The sequence below is a fragment of the Lates calcarifer genome, linkage group LG21 (assembly GCF_001640805.2).
Source record: "Lates calcarifer isolate ASB-BC8 linkage group LG21, TLL_Latcal_v3, whole genome shotgun sequence".
Taxonomy (NCBI): Eukaryota; Metazoa; Chordata; class Actinopteri; family Centropomidae; genus Lates; species Lates calcarifer.
This window is the reverse complement of record NC_066853.1, coordinates 15,778,328-15,797,064: the sequence shown is the minus strand read 5'-3', so window position 1 is coordinate 15,797,064 and position 18,737 is coordinate 15,778,328. Positions and strand designations below refer to the sequence as shown.

Genomic DNA, 18,737 nt, shown 5'->3' with positions numbered 1-18,737 from the left:
TCACCATCACTGAAGTCATCAACAGACAGCCGATGTGATCCAGCAAAACACTTACCAGACTGAGGCCTGCTCATGTTTGTTTTGATCACAACAGCAGATGACAATCTCATAAAGCATGCAGGCTCCCTTCCTCTCGAAAATTATCCAAGTTCAAGGTGCTGCTGCTTCATTGAAGCGGGCCGAGCCACCCCGAGAGCCTGGTGGCGTGTAGGAAGGTATTGTCTCTCACTTCCATGTTCTCTCGATGAACTGGTGATAACCTCACAGACAGATGTAGGCAGAGCTGTGTGGGGAGAATAGACATGTTCTATCAAGGATGTGACAGCGTGTTTCAATTCATGGTCCAAAATAGTTTTTTCCACCAAGGGAAACACATAGTGATGTCATATGGTGCATGTCAGGTAGGTTAGGTCTTTTTACATAACTTTAAATTTACACACCTTTTAAACCATTGAAATCAAGGTCGGTGGTGCTGTTTTACCCTCACAGTCCTGAGTCAAAGACTGAATTCTTGTGTATTTATGTAATCATTAGCTCTATCTATTGTTTGAAATATTAATTTATTTTGCATTTTCTTTTTCAAGGTAACTAAGGCTATTTGAAAACGTAAGAAATATTTTATGCGTGTGTTGCATTCCATACAGGCCACCTGATAGACTGTACATATGTAAGCTTTAATCTTCTGTTATAAAATGTATTTTATCTGTATTCTGAGGGTGATAGCTTGGTGAAAACTGACAAGATTTGTTAGTGGTAGTAACCATGTGCATGCATTAGCCTTATAACCAACAGAAAACACAAAAGCAAATAACATGGTTTTGATATGGTTAACAGGCATGTATCCTATGTTTTACAGGAGGTTTTTTAATATAGTTTTTTTTTTAATAGTATAATAATGTATAATACTGTGAAACTAATGTTGATAAATCTCTGTTTCTTTGTGTGTCTCTGGGTACAGCTGTCGTCCTGCCTAGACGAACTTTATCTCACTAATCAATCAGCCTCCAGAGGCCTACGCTGGACATTAAACTTCAGCCTGTCAAAACACAGTTTAACATACCGTAATCTTGGAGCGCAGCAAACCTGAAACACTGAACTTTTAATGAACTGAAAAGGCCTCCAAATTGCAGGTTGTAAGCAATGATTCAATCAAAGCTGTGAGAGCCCGAATACAGCCCAGGCAGCCCATCCCAGAGCTATACTTCCCCCAAAAGACCAACCCTCGGTGAGGAACCAGAGCCGGAGATAAGGCAGGCTGAATGGCTAAATCCTTTAACAGTTTGCTGTCACCCTCTAAATCACAAACCTTTCCCACCATTTCTCCAAGTGTGAACGTTACAGGTTTTACATGTGACATATATCTTGCAGAAGCTCGGTGGATATGGAGACACAATGAGGGGGTGAATACTCTGAATGACTGTAGCCAAACTTTTTCAGACATCTGTGAGCAGATATGTTGCAGGGTCACTGTGTCTCTAAGGCCAGAACCACCTTGTTCCAATTCAGGTTTTGAGTGATGAGTATTGCAATCACCTTATTATTGCTCAATTTTGTCTGCCAGCAGAGAAACAGAGCAGGGCTGGACAATACACAGGACAGTATAAAGGTAATCTTAACACCTTGAGACAGACCATTTGAGCATAATGTCCCACAGTTTTCTCAACTACTCACACAAGGCCTTTTTGCTCTCTCTTCTTTCTTTCATTCTCATCAATCATCCCTCTTTTCCTTCCTTTCTTTCCTTCTTTCTTTCCAGTGGACATGGCCACACATATCTCCAGATGCTTGCTGTGACCGCCCCGCCATACCAGACACACGCCCCTCCAGCTCCAGATTCCCTTCACCACCAAAAATTGAACGGTAGGCTCAACATTTACACACAGACCTCTCTTAATTCATTGTAATGAGCAGTTTTGAGACAGCTTTAGAGCACAGGCGTGCAAGGCATGTCATTTGAATGAGCAGAGCTGTTGTGATGCGTTTGGTCGCTATTCTAGTTCACCCATCTGCTGGTGATGGACAATTATCATGCCATGATTAGAGCCAGATTCAATTTTGTTTTTTGTTTTTTATTCACAAAGGAAAACATGTATGAATGCAGAATGGTTTCTGGTTTTGAGAACACTCATTCTATACCATGTTTTATTCCCCCACCCCAATTTTTGATTATCTTGCCCTGCATAAGGGTGGTATATGAAGTTGTTTCCAGTTTGAATGTACACAGTTTAGCTGTGTGAATTTACACAAGAAATGTTTTAATGTAACAATTTTTAGAAAACAAATATATTATATATATATATATTGTAGTTTGACATTTAGGGTAAAACACTTATTGTTCTCTTGCCAAGAGTTCAATGAGAAGATCAGTGCCACTCTCATGATTGATGATGATGAGTGATATTGATCTTCTAAACTAACTCTCGGCAAGAAAACCAAAGAGATTTCCCAAAACTTTTGCAAACTTTTTAAACCAACCATGAGAACAACAGGTTGAATCTTTTCATTTGTCACCATGATGAAGTCAAGATAGCTGAAAACATCTGGGAATCACACCATCACATATTGATGTATTGCAACTTGTTTAATTTCCATTACACTGAATGTGAAATAGTGTCATATTTTAGACTCCAGTGAAATGAAACGGTTGACTTTTCACACCAAAGGGATAAGGGCTGCCATACATATGAAGAAGCAAGAAACAAAACAATCTCACCATCGGATCCATTTAGGTGCTGTTCTGGAGTTTTTGATCGTATCTCACAATTTTCCTCAGCTGATGTAATTTGCCAAGTTGTCATGGGATTCTAGATGTTTAAATTTCTTGTTTCAGGCACTCTGCAGTTAATAAGGGAATTAGGGAATTAAGGAAGATCATGTGATACAACCAAAAGCTTGAATAACAGCAGCGGACACAAGCTTTAGCACAAAATGACTATATTATCATCTTTTAAGTTGATACAATGAACCTGTTAGCAAACATCTGCTTATTTGCACTTGCAGCAGTTACATAACAGCATTAAAATTAATATTGAGTTGGGTTTCTGGTGAATGTAAGTACATCTTCTACTCTTCTTTTAGCTTTGTTTTAATGATTTCTTCTTGACTCTTTAGCGGCTAAATTCTCCATTTTGCTCATCAGGCAGTCACTAACTGTGTCTGTCTGCCCGCTGTTGCTAGGCAGATACTGTATAGTGGATTTCGAGAGGTCTCTCACTGAAAATGCCCACTTGTTGCACCTGAAAACGGAGATGAGACTGAATCTAAATAATGAGCTTTACTATTTAGCTTGCCAAGAAATAAAAACAATGAGCTGAAAGATATTCCATTGTTAATATGAAAATATTGATAATTGCAGCTTTAAGTTTCTGGCAATTGAAGGCAGCTCAAATACCTGCATTAATATGCATCAGCTATGTTTCAGTCAAACATAGCTGCAGCATGGCCTTGTTAGCTTAGTCCAGCTTCCCCCTGCATTGCAGTGTGGGTATCAATAAATGTGTGTATCTCTGTGTATGCATGTTTGTGTGCAGGCCAGTGCATTGGGCGCGTCTGTGCTGCACATGGCTGTCCGATGCATGGTCTCTGCTCCCTGGTCTCTCCTCATTAGCCTCACACAGTGCAGCCATTCCCCTCTCGCTCCCTCACCTCCCCCCCCACCCCTCCCTCCTCTCCCTCTCTACCTTCCACTCGCAGCACACACAAGGGGAAGAGCGAACCTTTTGTTTTCTGTGTCCGACCTGTGCCCCGTTCCAGCCCTCCTCCTTTTCTCTCCTTCTCCTCTCCACTGACTAAATCTCTTTTCCGGCTTGATACTGCTGAAAACCATATGGTGTGTGACATCATCAGGGCAGGAAGCAGGGAGAGGGGAATGGTAGAGCAGGGGAGAGATTGGCTTGCCAGGTCTCTGTGCAGTGATGTCAGCAGAAAAGCACTCTGGGAGGCCTGTTCGGGGGTGAGAGCAGAGCAGGTTGGAAATTTTATCCCCCCCCCTCTTTTTTTTACTTTTCACATTTCACTCCCACCTGGATAATCAGGGGCTGGAGGGGAGAAAGTAGAGTGGGAGCATACACCTTGAAGGGATCACCTTGTGATTTGTTCACGTCAGATCATTGACTGTTTGCCTAGTGCATCTATTTTACAGTTGTGTACAGGTGCTGCTGCGACACCTCTCCCCAAAGATATCCAAAGAATCTCAATTAGAGGGATTTCAGTTACAAACAGGGTCTGGGCCATCTTTAGATATCTTGATCTCATCCTGTGGTGCTAAAAACTTCTGCAGATCATCTGTCTACCTCTTCCTTTTAGTCACTGGCAGTCCCAATCTGCTCACCAGGCTTTATGTCTGTCAACCTCCCTCCCTCCCGCTTTTGTTCTCTGGGTGAACTCTCCAGCTTTGTTGTGAGATCCTGGTCTCCATACCATCACTACCGACCCATCCAGCTCTCTATCAGCACACACAGAGATACACATAAACACTCAGTTAGCCACTCACACAGTCAGCATCTCTCTCCACACACACACAAACACACATGCACTAAAATACCCTTCCCCTCTGATTAATGGCAGAGCTGGGGAGTGTGCCAGGCAAGGAGGGAAGGCATTAGAGGAGAGGAGAGGAAAGGAGAGGAGAGAAGAGGAGAGGAGAGGCCGCTGCAGCTGTGGTTTTGGAGTCGGTCTCTGCACCCCCTTGCTGCCCCCTCTCTCCATCTCCTCTCCGGCTCCTCCAGGGACACACGCCTTGGCCAGGCCCCAGGAACCAGGGAGTCAGGACCAGGCTAAGGGGGAGAAAGGGGGGAACAAGAGAGGGAAGGAAGGATATCACAAAAGAAAGAGAAAAACAGAGCTGACCTAATACGAAAGTATTGTCAGGCGGCATCTATATAAACAGTTGAGTGCATGAGATGTCCCCTAAGGGTTTTTATGGGCAAAATGGTAGAAAGCATCACATTTCCAAAAACACATGAGCCAGTAAAAGTTTGTTTTACTATTTGATACTAATGCTGTGATATACAACAAAATCAGCACTCGGTTTTCAAAAAGTTGAAAAAAAAAAAAGTACATTACATTACATATAGTACCATGAATAACTAAATTTTTGAGATAATAGAATTTTACTGAATTATTTCTATTTGAATTAATATTGTATTGTACTTTTTATATGCAAAGCACCAAATGGAACTAGAAACATGCTCACAAGCTCACTCAAAACTTCACATTTAGCAGGCTGCAAATTCTCCACAGGAGGAGCTGTTTTGCCAGACTTGTATTGCACCTATGAGCACATGTTGGTATGTGCAACCCACAGCACAGGAAAATCATAAGAGCAGCCATTTAGATCTGCGTAGATATGTTAATTTTGCCTCCAACAGGCAAGGAAAGTAGAAACTGCTACAGTTTTAACACTCACATCACCTACAGGCAGAAAGTTTTACAAATTGATGCCTTGTCTTCTGTGTGTGTGTGTATAGTTTTGTTTTACTATATTCATGGGGTCAGGAAACCAGGAGCCTGCTATAGGACATGCTATAGGACATGCTGGACACAACAAGTTTAAATGGTTGTTTGAGGTTTAAGACTTGGTTCTAAGGTTATGGTCAGACATTCAGTTGCAATGGTTAAAGTTAGGGTTGGGGACTTGGGAATGTATGTCAGTGATGGTCCCCACCAAGATAGGTGTACAAGGATGTGTGTGTGTATGTGTGTCTGTGTGTTTTTGTTACCACTTAAGGACCGTTAGTCTTCATGTGGACCAAAGCCCAGTCCTAATGAGGCAAAAGGTCATTTCAAAAATCCTGCTTATGTTTAGGGTTGGGCATTAATTGGTTATGGTTCAGGTTGGGGTTTGGATGAGGCTGTCCTCAATGAATGGAAGTCAATACAATGTCCTAAGAAGGATGGCTGCACAAATTTGTGTATGTGTGTGTGTGTGTTTGAGTTTGACACTTTATTTTGAATACTTTTGCCATACTCTAGTTAAAATAAAAGAATTCATAAATTGAACATCCCCTTTTTCACAAACATTCAACCATCAGACATGTGAGACAGACTGTTATCTGTCTGTATAAATAGTTACTCATCCAAAGCTAACGATTCCACAAATAACAGATGTGTAAATTACATGACAAATGAGGAATGATGAGGATGGAAGGAGAAATGGCAGAATTTATAGGCCAGTGGGTGGATGAACTTGAGAGAACAGACATTAGATGAACACGTGGCTGGCTGGCTTCTCTTTAATAATCTTGCACTCGTAATAAATTCAGCATTAATGTGTACAGAAGTGGAGGTGGATGGTGTTTTTTTTTTTTTTTTACATCTGTGTACAGATTGTTCATCCTTAGCAAATGCAACATAAACCTATCAGCTCTAAACTGCATACTAAGTTTTATTCAATAACCTATAGCTTTATTTGTAGCCAGACTCAACATATGCATGATGTTTGGGTATGCATGTGCGTGCTTGAACCTAAAGTGTGATCTCCTCACCCCTACTGCCCAGGCTAGTGTGTATTTGAGGCCTATTCTCTTTCTCCTTTCCCCCCACTACTCTTAGTGTTTTATGGGCTGTGTGCTGCGGTGCAGTGACCTCCCTCTCACCCCGGTGCCACCCAGCCGGTGCAGGATTCAGGCGCGCATGGCCCCTGCCAAAACCCCATAGCGCCACATCTGCAATCCATAAACGCCAGCCACTCTCGCTCTCCTACTCCCTCGCCCACACCGCCTCAGACTCTCACACTCCTCCATTTCACTCTCTCTCTCTCTCTCTCTCTCTCGCTCTCTCTCACCCACTAACTTTTTATTTTAATTTCCAAATTCTATGAATCCCCCTTTTCGCATTCCTTCAACTGCATCCTCCCACCACTTCTGGTTTTATTCATGCTGAACATCAACTGGCTCTTCCCTTATCTCTCACTCCCTCACTGCCCCTTTTCTCTCCTTCCGTTTCTTTATCCACATCCAACGGAAAAATCTCTCACCCATTATATCTTCAGTGGGAGCCAGCTAAGTGTGGTGGCAGTGAACTGGGAACCACAAGACATTCCTGATCCAAGCAGCACTAAGTCACCAGCGTTCACGTCTTCTGACGGTGGCCTGTGCCAAACACACACTTCACTTATCGGCTGGATTCAGCCTTACCACGTCGCAGTTGGTCCCCAAGCAGCTAAATGTTTATCTGTTTCAAATTGATAGTGTCAGGGAAAAATGTAGTGTATGCATCTAAATTCAGTTCCATTTTTGTACATGTGTTACTTTAAGAGCATTCTCCATCATGGGGATATTGAATTCCCCCTCCCCTCACCATGAACTGTTGGCCAGCAGTGCACACAACTCCCCTCCCCTCTGCCTTAACAAGATGTGTTCAACACATCACTGTGCCCTTGCCTTCGTACATGTAAAAAAAGTAGTAAAGTTGGAAATAAATTGAGTGTTACCACAAAACTGTCCAGAGCTCCCAGCTTGCCCCCCATGGGCAATAGAGACATTCATCTTTCTCGATTGTATTATCTTTTTTCTTCAGCTTTTTCCACTGTAATCAAATAAAAATGCACAGAGTGAACTTTTGCTCGCCTTCATTTCTTGGATCATGTTCTCCTCTCCATCCCAAAGTCTTCACCTTCTGGTTTCCCAGACATATTGGCATGCCTCTATGGTGCAGTCCCAACAGAGCCCCAAGATGGATCATGTTGCTGCAAGCACGCAAGAGCTCAGTTTTATGATAAATATTGCAATTCATAAATCAGTGTTTTCCTAAGTGAGAAAGCACGGGGCAGGGAAGGATGCAAAACTGTACAGCATTTCAGCTTCAGTTTGAAAACAACAACGGCGAGGTCACTGAGTGTGTGTGTGTGTGTGTGTGTGTGTGTGTTGACTGGAGCTAAAAAGGAGGCTCCAGGTCAGGGCAAGACCACCATGGTGAGAGAAAGAGCGTGTGTGTGTGTGTGGAGGGTTGAATACTACTGGTAGGAGGCAAAGTACTGTCAGTATTTCTATTTTTAGATGTTCATACAATTTTAGGTAGACCACATGTAAATTACATCAATGAATCACAGGGTACAGGGAAAATAATTATTTTTAAAGCTGTTTTTCCCCTCTTGCCCTCACACTAATGTCATGTTGGTGGTGCCATGTAGCTTAAATAGTTTCAACAGATTAAGAAGTCTTGTGTTTTGTGCTTTATGCTGTTCCGTACTGTTTTAAATTCATCCCAAGACTGGTGATTAATTAGATCTTGGTAGCCTCTTTTTTGCTAAGTCCACTTAGGCATGTTTGCGATAAAAGATTATGAAAATAAATGAACCCGGCAGCTGCTATTTGTCAAAATCTTTAAGGCCACAAGTCATTCATTGAGAGATTATGGACAAGAATTTCTGCTTAAAAGTACAACTTGGGAGTTCTTTTTCCATGATTAAAGTCCCTCAAATATCACAAACATTATCTATATAATGATTTTGTCCACGTTTGTTTAATGTTGCTGCAGGCTTGAAGCCACATCTGCATGACTTCAAAGAGTTGCCAGTGTAATTGGTTTGATACATGACTAATGCAAAAACTATTATTGACCTGCCAGTTGTTGTGGTCACAGCTCTCGCTATTGTTTAATCATAAAGTGCTCTGCACACACACACACACATTCACAGCTATTTTGTTCAGTGGAAGTGACACAAATATTTTTGACCTATTTCAAACAAAGGTGAGAGTTGCTTGACTCAACAGTGTTGAGACCATATTAATAGTTATTCATCACTGCCATCTACTGGCCAAAACAGATTCAGCAACAACCTCAAACCTTCAAAGCAGAATGGGACAAGGTAGCTCAAGATTAACAAGGAGATACTTTGGATCAAAATAGTTTTATTTAATACATATTACACTTTGTGAAAATGCCATGTGACCACAGTGATGTGAAGGGTTTCTGTCACTACATGTCCTGTGTCTTTCTTGCATTGTCGTGTTGTCCCGCCACTATTCCATGTCCTGGTCGTCCATCTCCACAGTGCCCTCTCTCTTCACCCAGGGTAAAGGCAAGGGCACATACGGGTCGTATGTCCAGCGAGGATACACCCTCTTGTACAAATTCATCAGGACAGTGTCTTGAGAGCGCAGCTGATTATCAAATACACACTTCATGTGACCGTGCGTTCCTGAAACAGTAAAATATGGCCGTGAGAATTCACAGTAGACAACAAAATTGCCTAAAGAGGCTGCTAACACCGTTTTATTTTTGCATTTTCTCACCTAAGGCCTCTTTGATGTGGCCTCTCCGACCCCACTTTGTTCGCAGCTCCACTGGCTTAAACCACATGATATCATCTGTAACAGGAAAAGAGAAATTAATAAACCATGAATTAAAGCCACAGAGAAGTCAACCATTTTGCTATATTGTGTAGCTGTTGTGAGAAAAACATGAGAGCATCCTCTCACCCCTGTTAAAGAACATGTAACGGACAACTGCAGATCGGCGGTTGATTTTGAACGGGTGCCCGCTCAGTACAATCCTCTTTAGCACAATGCGCTGTGGGTCACAGCTGAGCAGGCTGCCTGTAGCCACCAGGTCCTGGATCCCTAGAAGGGCACAGCACAAGCTCAAATACCACTACAGAATTAACTTAAGTGCATAATTAAATAAAAGAATCAGACAACAGAATGGATGGACAGATGTTTAAAATCAAGGCAGCCAGACCACTAATAAAATCTACTTATTTTCAAGTGTAAGCAGGACTTTTATTTTTTATATCTCACCATCATTCCTTTGTTTGAAAAGCAGGACTCCTGCAGGTGAAAAGGTGATAGGAGCGTACACTGACACCACGGAGGGGGCGTCTGGTCGGAGAAAGCGTTCCATCTTATGCTTGTCAGCTGGAGAAGAGCAGAGGTGAGTTCATTGTTCAGACCTACAATCACTCTGCTTTTGAATAGGGGTAACAACAAATCAAAATTAAGGTTCATATAGGAGCATGTTTGCTCGAGTTACGTGTTCTACCTGAGGTGTGCTGAGAGAAGATGGGAGAGGCCCTGAACCTCCGAAATCCACAGTGGAACACCAGCTCCTCTTTAGATTTGATCGGCTCTGTGTTGCCGGGGTGTCTCCTCACCAAGACGTGCATCACTGACATCTGCAATGATGTGGACAAAATGTTGGGGACAGAAAAGTCAATAACGATAAAACTGTACGGTCAGTGTGATTTTGACAGTGGATCATACCTTTTGTTCATGGGGCAAGAGGGACACTAACACCAGAGGTTTGCCTGACTGGACACTCTCCATCACAGAAAAAGGCACGTCAATGATGTGCAGTGTGACGTACCAGCCCACCTGAAATAAGAGCAGCAGTACAGTCATCAGTGAAGCCACAAATCTAAGAATCTAACAAAATGTGCATTTAACAAATGAAGAGTCTTTTTTTCTTTTTCTTTTTTACCATGGCTCCCTCTTCCTCAGCTGCAGCCTCAGCCAGTATGCGGCGGCGAGTGCGTTCAAAGCTCTGGAACTGGAAAATGCGTGAGTAGTTGAGAGGCAAGTTCTCCATGGGGTCCCATGGCGACGAGCGGAAACTTTTTAGGCCTCTGTAGCGCTGAAACCTAGACACAGCAGCAGGATCAAATGTGGTAATGAGCAAACTGTATCAAACTTCTCTTTGAATTGGTCTTCCTTCGAGCCTAAACTCATGATACTTGCGTATTTATTTGTCATCCTACATTAAAGCAGCAGAACTGACCTGATTTTAGCCAGAGTGTCAAGGGGTGTGTCCACCTCGTCCGGAAACATCTCATTGGCTCGAGCCTCGCGGTAGCGTTTTAGGCCTTCTTCTTCTGCAGCTTCGTCCATGTGCTCATCATAGCGCTGATCTGCTCCAGGTCTCTCTGTGGAGCATACCTCTTCCTCTTCCTCCTCCTCTTCCTCTTCTTCTGAACCACAACACGAACCAGGGTCCTGAGCAAGGAGGATACAATGCAAATCTGTCTTAATATACTGTAGCACTGAGCCCTGTCGGCAGAAAAGGCCTAAAGGGAGAAAGCCACTGAATCTTTGACTGCAAATGTATCTGGACTATTTAACAGGTTGATGTCTTTCAGTGACCATAACAAGCAATTTTTAAGAAACAGCCTGCTCCCTCGTTTGTGAATATCCCCCAAACTACACACATGGCAGTTACTTTAATGGTGGAAAAAGCAGAAGGATAGTTTTTGGCAGGCATAGGGTTGGTTCACAATAATAATAATGGTGGCAGTGGTAGTAATTATTATTGCTGGAAGTTCTTGTAGTTTTTGTTGTTGTTGCTGTTGTTGTAATAGTTGTTACCCCAGAGATTATAATGTTCAGTTCTTTTTCATATTACAACACCAAATCCAGACATATGATGAGTGGGTGTCTCTGCTATTCTCTCACTGTTCTGTGTTAATAGTAAGGTCCAAACTGTTGCTGCACTTCCCTATTACAAAGCAAACTTTATACTTACATTTACACTTTAAACTTTTCTCTCTCATTTACTAAACTGCAGCCTCAGTATTTTACAACAATGACCAGACGCATCACGTTGGGAACACAAGTGCTAGTCAAAGAGTTTCTAAGTATAGAAAGTAATTGTGTAAATGTAAACAAGACCAGCCCAGCCACATTAAGCCCAGTGTTTTAAGAAGGCTTGTGCTGTGTGTAATAGTATTTGAATCAGTATGTATGGGTGAATGTGATAAGGGGTTGCCAGAATCAAAGTATGGGAATCCTTATTTTGCATATATTTAAATTTTGTTTGGTTCCCAGTGTGTCTACAAATGACTGCCTCCAGCATCTCCAGACATGCACTCTTCGAATATCTGGAAATTCAACTTCCAAGGGAAATATATTTGTATAAGGAAATGAATCATCAAAGAAGACATGCTGTACAGTGCTCCCATGACTGGCAAATTACAGGAGGAGCCAGACACATGAGGGGAATGCACTCAGCATGGGGCTGATTCACAACCTTTCCAACATCCTTGCTACAGTAATAATAATAATAACCATTATCATTTGAAGTACTCTTTTCCCTATTGTTACCCTCTCCTAAATACGTATATTCCTGTGCGCTAACCTTGACATCAAACACATGCTAATAACAATTATGGATCGTAATGAACCCGTTCCATAAAGAGAGTTTCCCCGACTTCTTTTCAAGTGGCGCTGGAAATAAATAAATGGTCAGCCCCTCCTTTCGTCCAAGCAGGAAGTTCTTTTCACAGGACAGGAAGACAGGAGGCTTCTCTCGGGACTCCTGCTCCAAACACTATTGTTGTGGTGAGCAGCCTGGCACTACAGCCCAGAGACAGACACTGTGAAAACAAACAGTGCCTCCCAGCAGAAAGGTGTACTGACTGTGGGTCACGTATGCACCGCTCCAGCCACCGGAACCGCGGACGATTCAGGCTTCACAGCTTCTTCACAGATTACCGTCCTCGTCATCCTCAATATGATTACACTGTCTGACTGTAGTCAGACTGTTGCTATGACAACAAGAAGCAGCTGAACAAACTAACCCTGAAAAGTGTGTTCAGGCTGAAGTATTAACTGATAAATCGACTAAAAAAATGTAAATTCATTTTAAAAAGTAATTTATTTAATTATGGTGCCAACTAGTCATTACTAGTTATTTTTCTACTTTCTCAAAAATAAAAATACTCATTATTTGAAGGCCTATACTGAACACAAAGTCAAATTTCACTCCACTTTATTCAGTTGTATTTGATCACCAGTTTTTCAGTTTCACCACAAATTGCATGTTTGCTTGCGTTTGTCACATCCCCCCCCCCCCCCCCCCCCCCCACACACACACACACACAAATTTCAAAAGTTAACATGAAAAACCTCTTTTTTCTACATTCATTGAAAAAATTTTTTCAGACTAAAACATCTTTACTTAGTGTCACCCTGCATCTGTTTGTGTCTTGCAGTGTTTTTTTTTTCCCTTGACACCTTATGCAAATCATTCTGCCTCTTAAATTCAGCTCACATTCGGTCTGATCTCACACACCACTCTTACACCGTTGTTCTCAAGCAAGAAGTCTTGAGGTGAAATTTTAATTGTCAAACTACAAAGGTAAAACGGCCCCCTTAGCTTATAGGTTAAGATACTGACCATGACTCTCACGCCACTGGTTCGAGTCCCCTCAATGACCCTGGTTGCATCTCCCTATTTCATTCCCTGTTGTTTGTACGCTCTGTAATAAAGGCTTAATATGTCTTAAAAAAGGCTTTAATGTGTACCTGAGAGTTAATCTCTTCATCCTCTCCATCCAGGGCCTCGTCCATCATGTCGTCATCATCGTCGTCACTGCTTTCTTCATCCACCTCTCCATTCTCCTCCTCATCTTCATCAACAATCCATGTGGCCTGGTAGTCTGATGTTCCTTTGGGAACCTTCATCACACGTTTGTTTTTCCTGGCCTCTACACAGCAAAGAGACATTTAGAATACCGTCTTATTGTGGTAGGTTTAACTGTGTGTTTTTTATGTAACTGAAACAGTAATCAGTGTAAATCTGGCATCAGAGTTTACTAAAATGTTTAATCTAGTCAAACCAGGTGCGGCTGCTTTAACACAAGTTAAGCCTCACCCCCTACGATGAACAGTATATTATGTTGGTTCACCGGTGTCTTCACTTTATCAACTGTCTCATTTAAAAACACTGTTATTTGTGAATTCCATTTCTGCACCTTCAGCTTCCAGCAGCTCTGTTTCAGTCGGCCACGTCTGCTCTCCGTCCATGGGATCCACCTCAGCCTCGGTCTGCAGGCTCTCCCTGCAGGATGGGTCTGCTTTCATGAGCACCCGCACTGGAGCCTCATCTTCACCTCCATCCTGTGGGAAACACAGATGACTGGGTAAACGGACTCAAACATTTTTAAGAACAGTGGAGAGTTTTATATTCTTGAATTGCTTTTTGCCATCTTTGAGCCAGCCATTTATTACATTCATTTATTACACAATAATATGAAAATGTGATACTTAAATTTGCTCCCTCTTTAGGAATCGAACATCGCACATAGCAACAAGGTAGCCCAATTTTACTAGACTAACTTCTTTGGCAAAGGCAGTAGTAATATGACATACGTACCACAAGTGAATTAACCAAAGTGGCAAAGAGACTGTTACAAGCCACGCCAAATGGTTACTTGTTAATTCTGTTGAACTATGCATTGACACTGTTGTAAACATTGCGTCTCTGTAAGGTGATTGCGATATGAGTGAGACTATTGCAATTTAACTGTGCACACAAAACAGAAATTGCTCCAAAAATTTTTCTGAAATTTATTTTTACAGTTTTAAGCATAGGCCTGTTATCTCAGTAATCCATTAATGCCCACATGACTCGAAAGTGTCTCGTTTGTTTGTGCGTTTTCGTTTTGAAAAGCAGGCCTAAGGAGAGTGTGCTCCATTATTATGCAAGAGCAACATAACATTGATGAAAATAGAGGCTGACGTGATAATTGCTGTGGTGAATTACCTAGAATTACCTAAAACAAGTTCAAGTGTTTGTTTTATTTTATGCAATTAAACAAGTGCCCTCAATGACATACATGTCAGAAAACATTTTATTTCTGGGAAACTACAACTGCAATTTAATCTGTAAAATCAAAGCAATAACTTTGATTCCAAAAACACCTACCAACATGTCAACATCTCCTCCCTTGCCAGGCTTTGCTGGTCTGGGTGTTGTCAAGTGGAGGGGAAGAGGGTCTGTTGATGCATCAATCTGACTGAGCTGAAAGTCTCCGTGTCCACTGATGTGCACCAATCTGTCAACCCGTAGAGGACGGCCACGGACGTACCCAGAGACACAGAGAGTACCGAGGCCGGTGGGTCCACCGCCCATCCCTTCTGCAGGGCCGTTGGGTGTAAAAGTGACATGCTGAGCCAAAAGGTGGGAACGTCTGGAGCGGAAACCAAGCTTTCTCTGTCTCTGAGTGCCCAGGTGTCTGAGAAGTAAAGTGGCATCCTGCTCTGAATCCAGAGGGAAGAGACGGGCGTCAGGGAAACGGACCTCTGTGATCTTTGACAGGGCTCTCTTGGACTCAACCCTCTTCTTCACAGGGAGATCAGACACACCCTGACACACAAGTGCTGCATGGGATAAATTCAGGGACAGAAAGACAAGGGCTTAGAGAGTCTACACCAAGGAAAACAAATGTATAAAATAAATAAAAACCAATGGAAAAGACTGAAAGCTCCAGCAGTGTTTTCAGGTATATACCCACCATGGCTGGGGAGGCCTTGGGCAAAGAGGCAGGACAGACAGTAGTCTCCATAACTGTCCCACCCTTCAGCAGAGTCCAGCACAAATACAAGACTATCTGCAATCTTTGCCACATCCAGCAGGGAGTGCATGTCAGCTGTCCAAAGAAACCATGAGACAAGCTTCATAGTTAATAAAATGCTCATCACAGACAAAATTAGTACATCTAAGACATGTGATAGTTAAATACTTATTTTAAATTACTCTATAACAAGATTTTACATTACACCATTTAACTGAACAAGTGCCAGTATACCTGTGTTGTGGCTCAGGAAGGTGAACCTTTGTTTAAAACGAGGCAGGATCAGCCCAAAACTGTCACTGACGCCACTGACACACCGCTCCTGATGCACAACACCCCCAGCGCCCTCCCCGCGGAGCAGCCTGGTAACAGCGCCAGCATCGACTCCGGCATGGAGAGCCACCACAGCAACCAAATGAGGAGGACCGTCCCTACTGCCGAGACGTCGCTTCTCTGTCAGGACCTAAACAGATGAGGTACATGGAAACTCTGCAGCACCTTTCAAGGAATTAAAGGGCAACTGTTCTTCAACGTGGAAGAGAATATTACCATGTCCTTCTTATTCCTGCGGAGCTGGTTGGCTTTGTGCCTCCTGTCCATCTTCTTTTGCTCCTTCCTCTGTTTTTTGGTAAGGGCCGTCACTGACACTCTCCCTGTGTGACAGTTAAACACAAGGATTTATTACCATTGTATGCTAATGCTAATAACTTTCTGCTTTTGTGCTATGCTTTCTGGAACATTATTAATTTAAGTAACAATTTAATATTGCACCATTAGTTTAAAACTGTGCTGTAAGACAACCTTGCAAAACAAACCCATAACCTTGCAGTTTAGAAGATGCATCTTTGAGGTAAAACATGTGGTAACTATAAGCTGTCAATAAACCTGTGAACAAGTTATTCACATGGCTTTCTGCAGGCTATTGGAGTTATGATTTATGTCTACAATATCTTTGCTGCTTTAAAAACACACAGTACTTGGACAATATATCAAAAACAACTTGCAGATTTCGGCGCAATCCAATTCACTAACTCTGCAACAAGGACTGTCTTTACTTTAAGGCACTTCTAATGTTCATTTTTGCTTTAATTCTCAGAGAAGTATTGATTCAGTTGATCATTTTGGAAGCCATACTTAGTTTTGTCCTTGTGATAATGGACTGAATTACAGTGAACAGCGTCCACATTTCTTTGTTTCTCAGAAGTTTCCATGAATGCAAAGTAGTGAGACAAAAACAACTCCACATTGTATTACCTCAAAAATGACCAGAGTTCAGTCAGGCACCTCTCTTAACCATTGAGAACAAACATGAACACTGGAATGGATAGCTCATGTTTACTTGATATATGAAGATTTCAGATGTTAGTTACTTTGAGACTAAGACATATGGACATTAATTCAGATTCTGTGCACAGAGCTTTCTCTGTGAACATGTCTGAAGTAGTCATGAACCTCAAACACCTCTATGTCAAAAACTCAGTGCTAACGTACAGTGTGACAATATAATTATAGTATGAAATTATGTGATTTTAATTCAATTGTGAGGTGATAAAATACAGGCATGCATTGGGTATGAAAAGAATTTGAAATCAATTTAAATGTAGTTTTCTCCCGTGATACCTGCAGCACCTGATTGGTTCCCACATGCTTTAAATGGCTATTGGTCAGTTGTATACTCCATGTCAAGTGAGAGGCAGCACACGATCGGGTGTTTTTTTTTTTTTTTACTCTATTTCTTATAGAGCAGTATAAAAACACTTAATTTTCGAGCACCGCATTTTCTACTGAACTGATGCCACCTGAGAATCCACTAGAAAACTCAACACGTGTGTCTTCAGAGCCGCGACTACAGCCACGAGCTAACACAAGACAGCTAAGGACACACCTTCTGATGGCACGTGGCTTACCTTTGTTCTCTCTCTCAATTTCACCTTTCGTCCGGTGCTTGCCATGTTTGTGTCCTTTATTTTTCTGTTTGTATATGCCGGGTCTGTGGCCTTGTTGTTTTTCCCCATTCGCAGCCATTTTCACCATGTGGGAAACAACCCAGGCAATTTACTTCCGACTTTCAGACTTTCCGGAGAGTTGTTCCTTCAAAATAAAAGCCCGGTTTAGAATAGACTATGTAAACATCTTGATATTTGTGGGACACATTTTTTTGATATTACTAAATATTGAATTATATCAGTGCGTTTATTGCATACATTGGAAGCCTAGATGATAAGCTGCACTAGATAATAGTGGTGGTGGAAAGTAAGTTATTGCCATAGCAGCATCCTTTAATCAATGGGTCCCATTGTTTTACCCTATTCCTCTATAAGTAAGCCAGACAATTCTCCTACATGGCAACATTCAACAATAGCACTGCCATGGCGAGTATCCCAAAGCACCTTTTAACCCCATGTTGTGGTAAGAAAGCCTGCTACTCCTGTCACCTATATTCTTTGTGTGCCTGTGTAGCCTGTCACCATCAATTAATCCATGGGTTTCACCAGTTTAGAGAAAAAATAAGTCCAGTTTGCTCACTCTAAAATGACTCTAGGTGGTGGTCATCAGAACATCGACCAGATTTCTGTTCAAAGAATGGTGACACAATATCTGTCTTAGCCAAGCTGAGGATAAAGTGCAATGAATGACTCATCCTTGACTTCATCTCTTGCAGTAACTAAAGGCACAACTGCGTATCCTGTGTAGCCTGTGTTTTTAGGACAAATGCTGTGGTCTTGAAGAGGAAGTATTAGGAAACTATTAGGTATCAGAAAATAGAGAAATCAATAATCAGAGCAGGTGAAAGAGAGAAAGGAGAGGAATGAGAGGAACTTTAAAAGGGGGGAGAGTATGATACATATAGTATAATTACATTACTGACAGATGTGTAACGTGTCATGTGGAACGAGACTTCTTTCACATCCATTTTTGTTTCATTGTCATCACTGACATCATCGTGTGCAGTTAAAGTAAATTGTGCTTATACATTTAACACTGGAATTAAGAGTCCACTAGTTGGTCTGTAGTCAAGCCTTATATGGCCAGCTTCTTCTGCTTTCTGTTGTGCAGTTTGGTCAGGGCTATTATGGGCTCAAAACTACCAAATTTACTGCTGTCACCCGCAGGATCTCCATTCTTCAAATTGTGCAACAAGCACTGGTCACATGTGGCATCGTCTGAAGAGGAAGCACTTATACAGATCCAAAAGTCCTCTAAAAGCCATGTAGAACTTTGCCATTTGTTGGGTTTACAACAGACAGGTTATTGTACAGGCTGGGTTACCAGGCAGATAGTGATGTCTGGAGAGAGAGATTGATCTTGAAGGAGGGGCCACAGGGGTTTCTTCTGTACACTGTTACATCATGCACAGATCCACCAGCAGAGGATGCATTAGTAAACAATAGCTGACTATCATGCACTGCCTGAAGGGGATCCTTTGGTATATATGTATGATGTATCA

The 18,737-nt window shown here is 42.1% G+C and overlaps 1 protein-coding gene across 1 annotated transcript; it reads right to left on the bottom strand.

Moving 5' to 3' along the window:
* Positions 1-8,832: 8,832 nt before the first annotated feature.
* Positions 8,833-17,360, bottom strand: tsr1 (TSR1 ribosome maturation factor). The gene is made up of 15 exons (XM_018668230.2): positions 17,197-17,360; positions 15,839-15,942; positions 15,524-15,752; positions 15,230-15,364; positions 14,641-15,095; positions 13,688-13,832; positions 13,239-13,420; positions 10,717-10,931; positions 10,420-10,579; positions 10,203-10,313; positions 9,982-10,114; positions 9,741-9,857; positions 9,423-9,563; positions 9,237-9,311; positions 8,833-9,142 (listed from the first exon to the last, which is right to left on the bottom strand). Exons 1-15 carry the CDS (start codon positions 17,321-17,323, stop codon positions 8,964-8,966), a joined length of 2,508 nt encoding a protein of 835 aa, XP_018523746.1. The 5' UTR covers positions 17,324-17,360; the 3' UTR covers positions 8,833-8,963.
* Between the last annotated feature and the right edge of the window lie 1,377 nt (positions 17,361-18,737).

Excerpts from the sequence above, each read along its gene's own strand:
- tsr1 (XM_018668230.2), bottom strand. The coding sequence starts at position 17,323 with ATGGTGAAAATGGCTGCGAATGGGGAAAAACAACAAGGCCACAGACCC. Across the intron at positions 15,753-15,838 it reads GCAGGAATAAGAAGGACATG|GTCCTGACAGAGAAGCGACG; the intron begins GTAATATTCTCT and ends TCATCTGTTTAG. Across the intron at positions 10,580-10,716 it reads GACACTCTGGCTAAAATCAG|GTTTCAGCGCTACAGAGGCC; the intron begins GTCAGTTCTGCT and ends TGCTGTGTCTAG.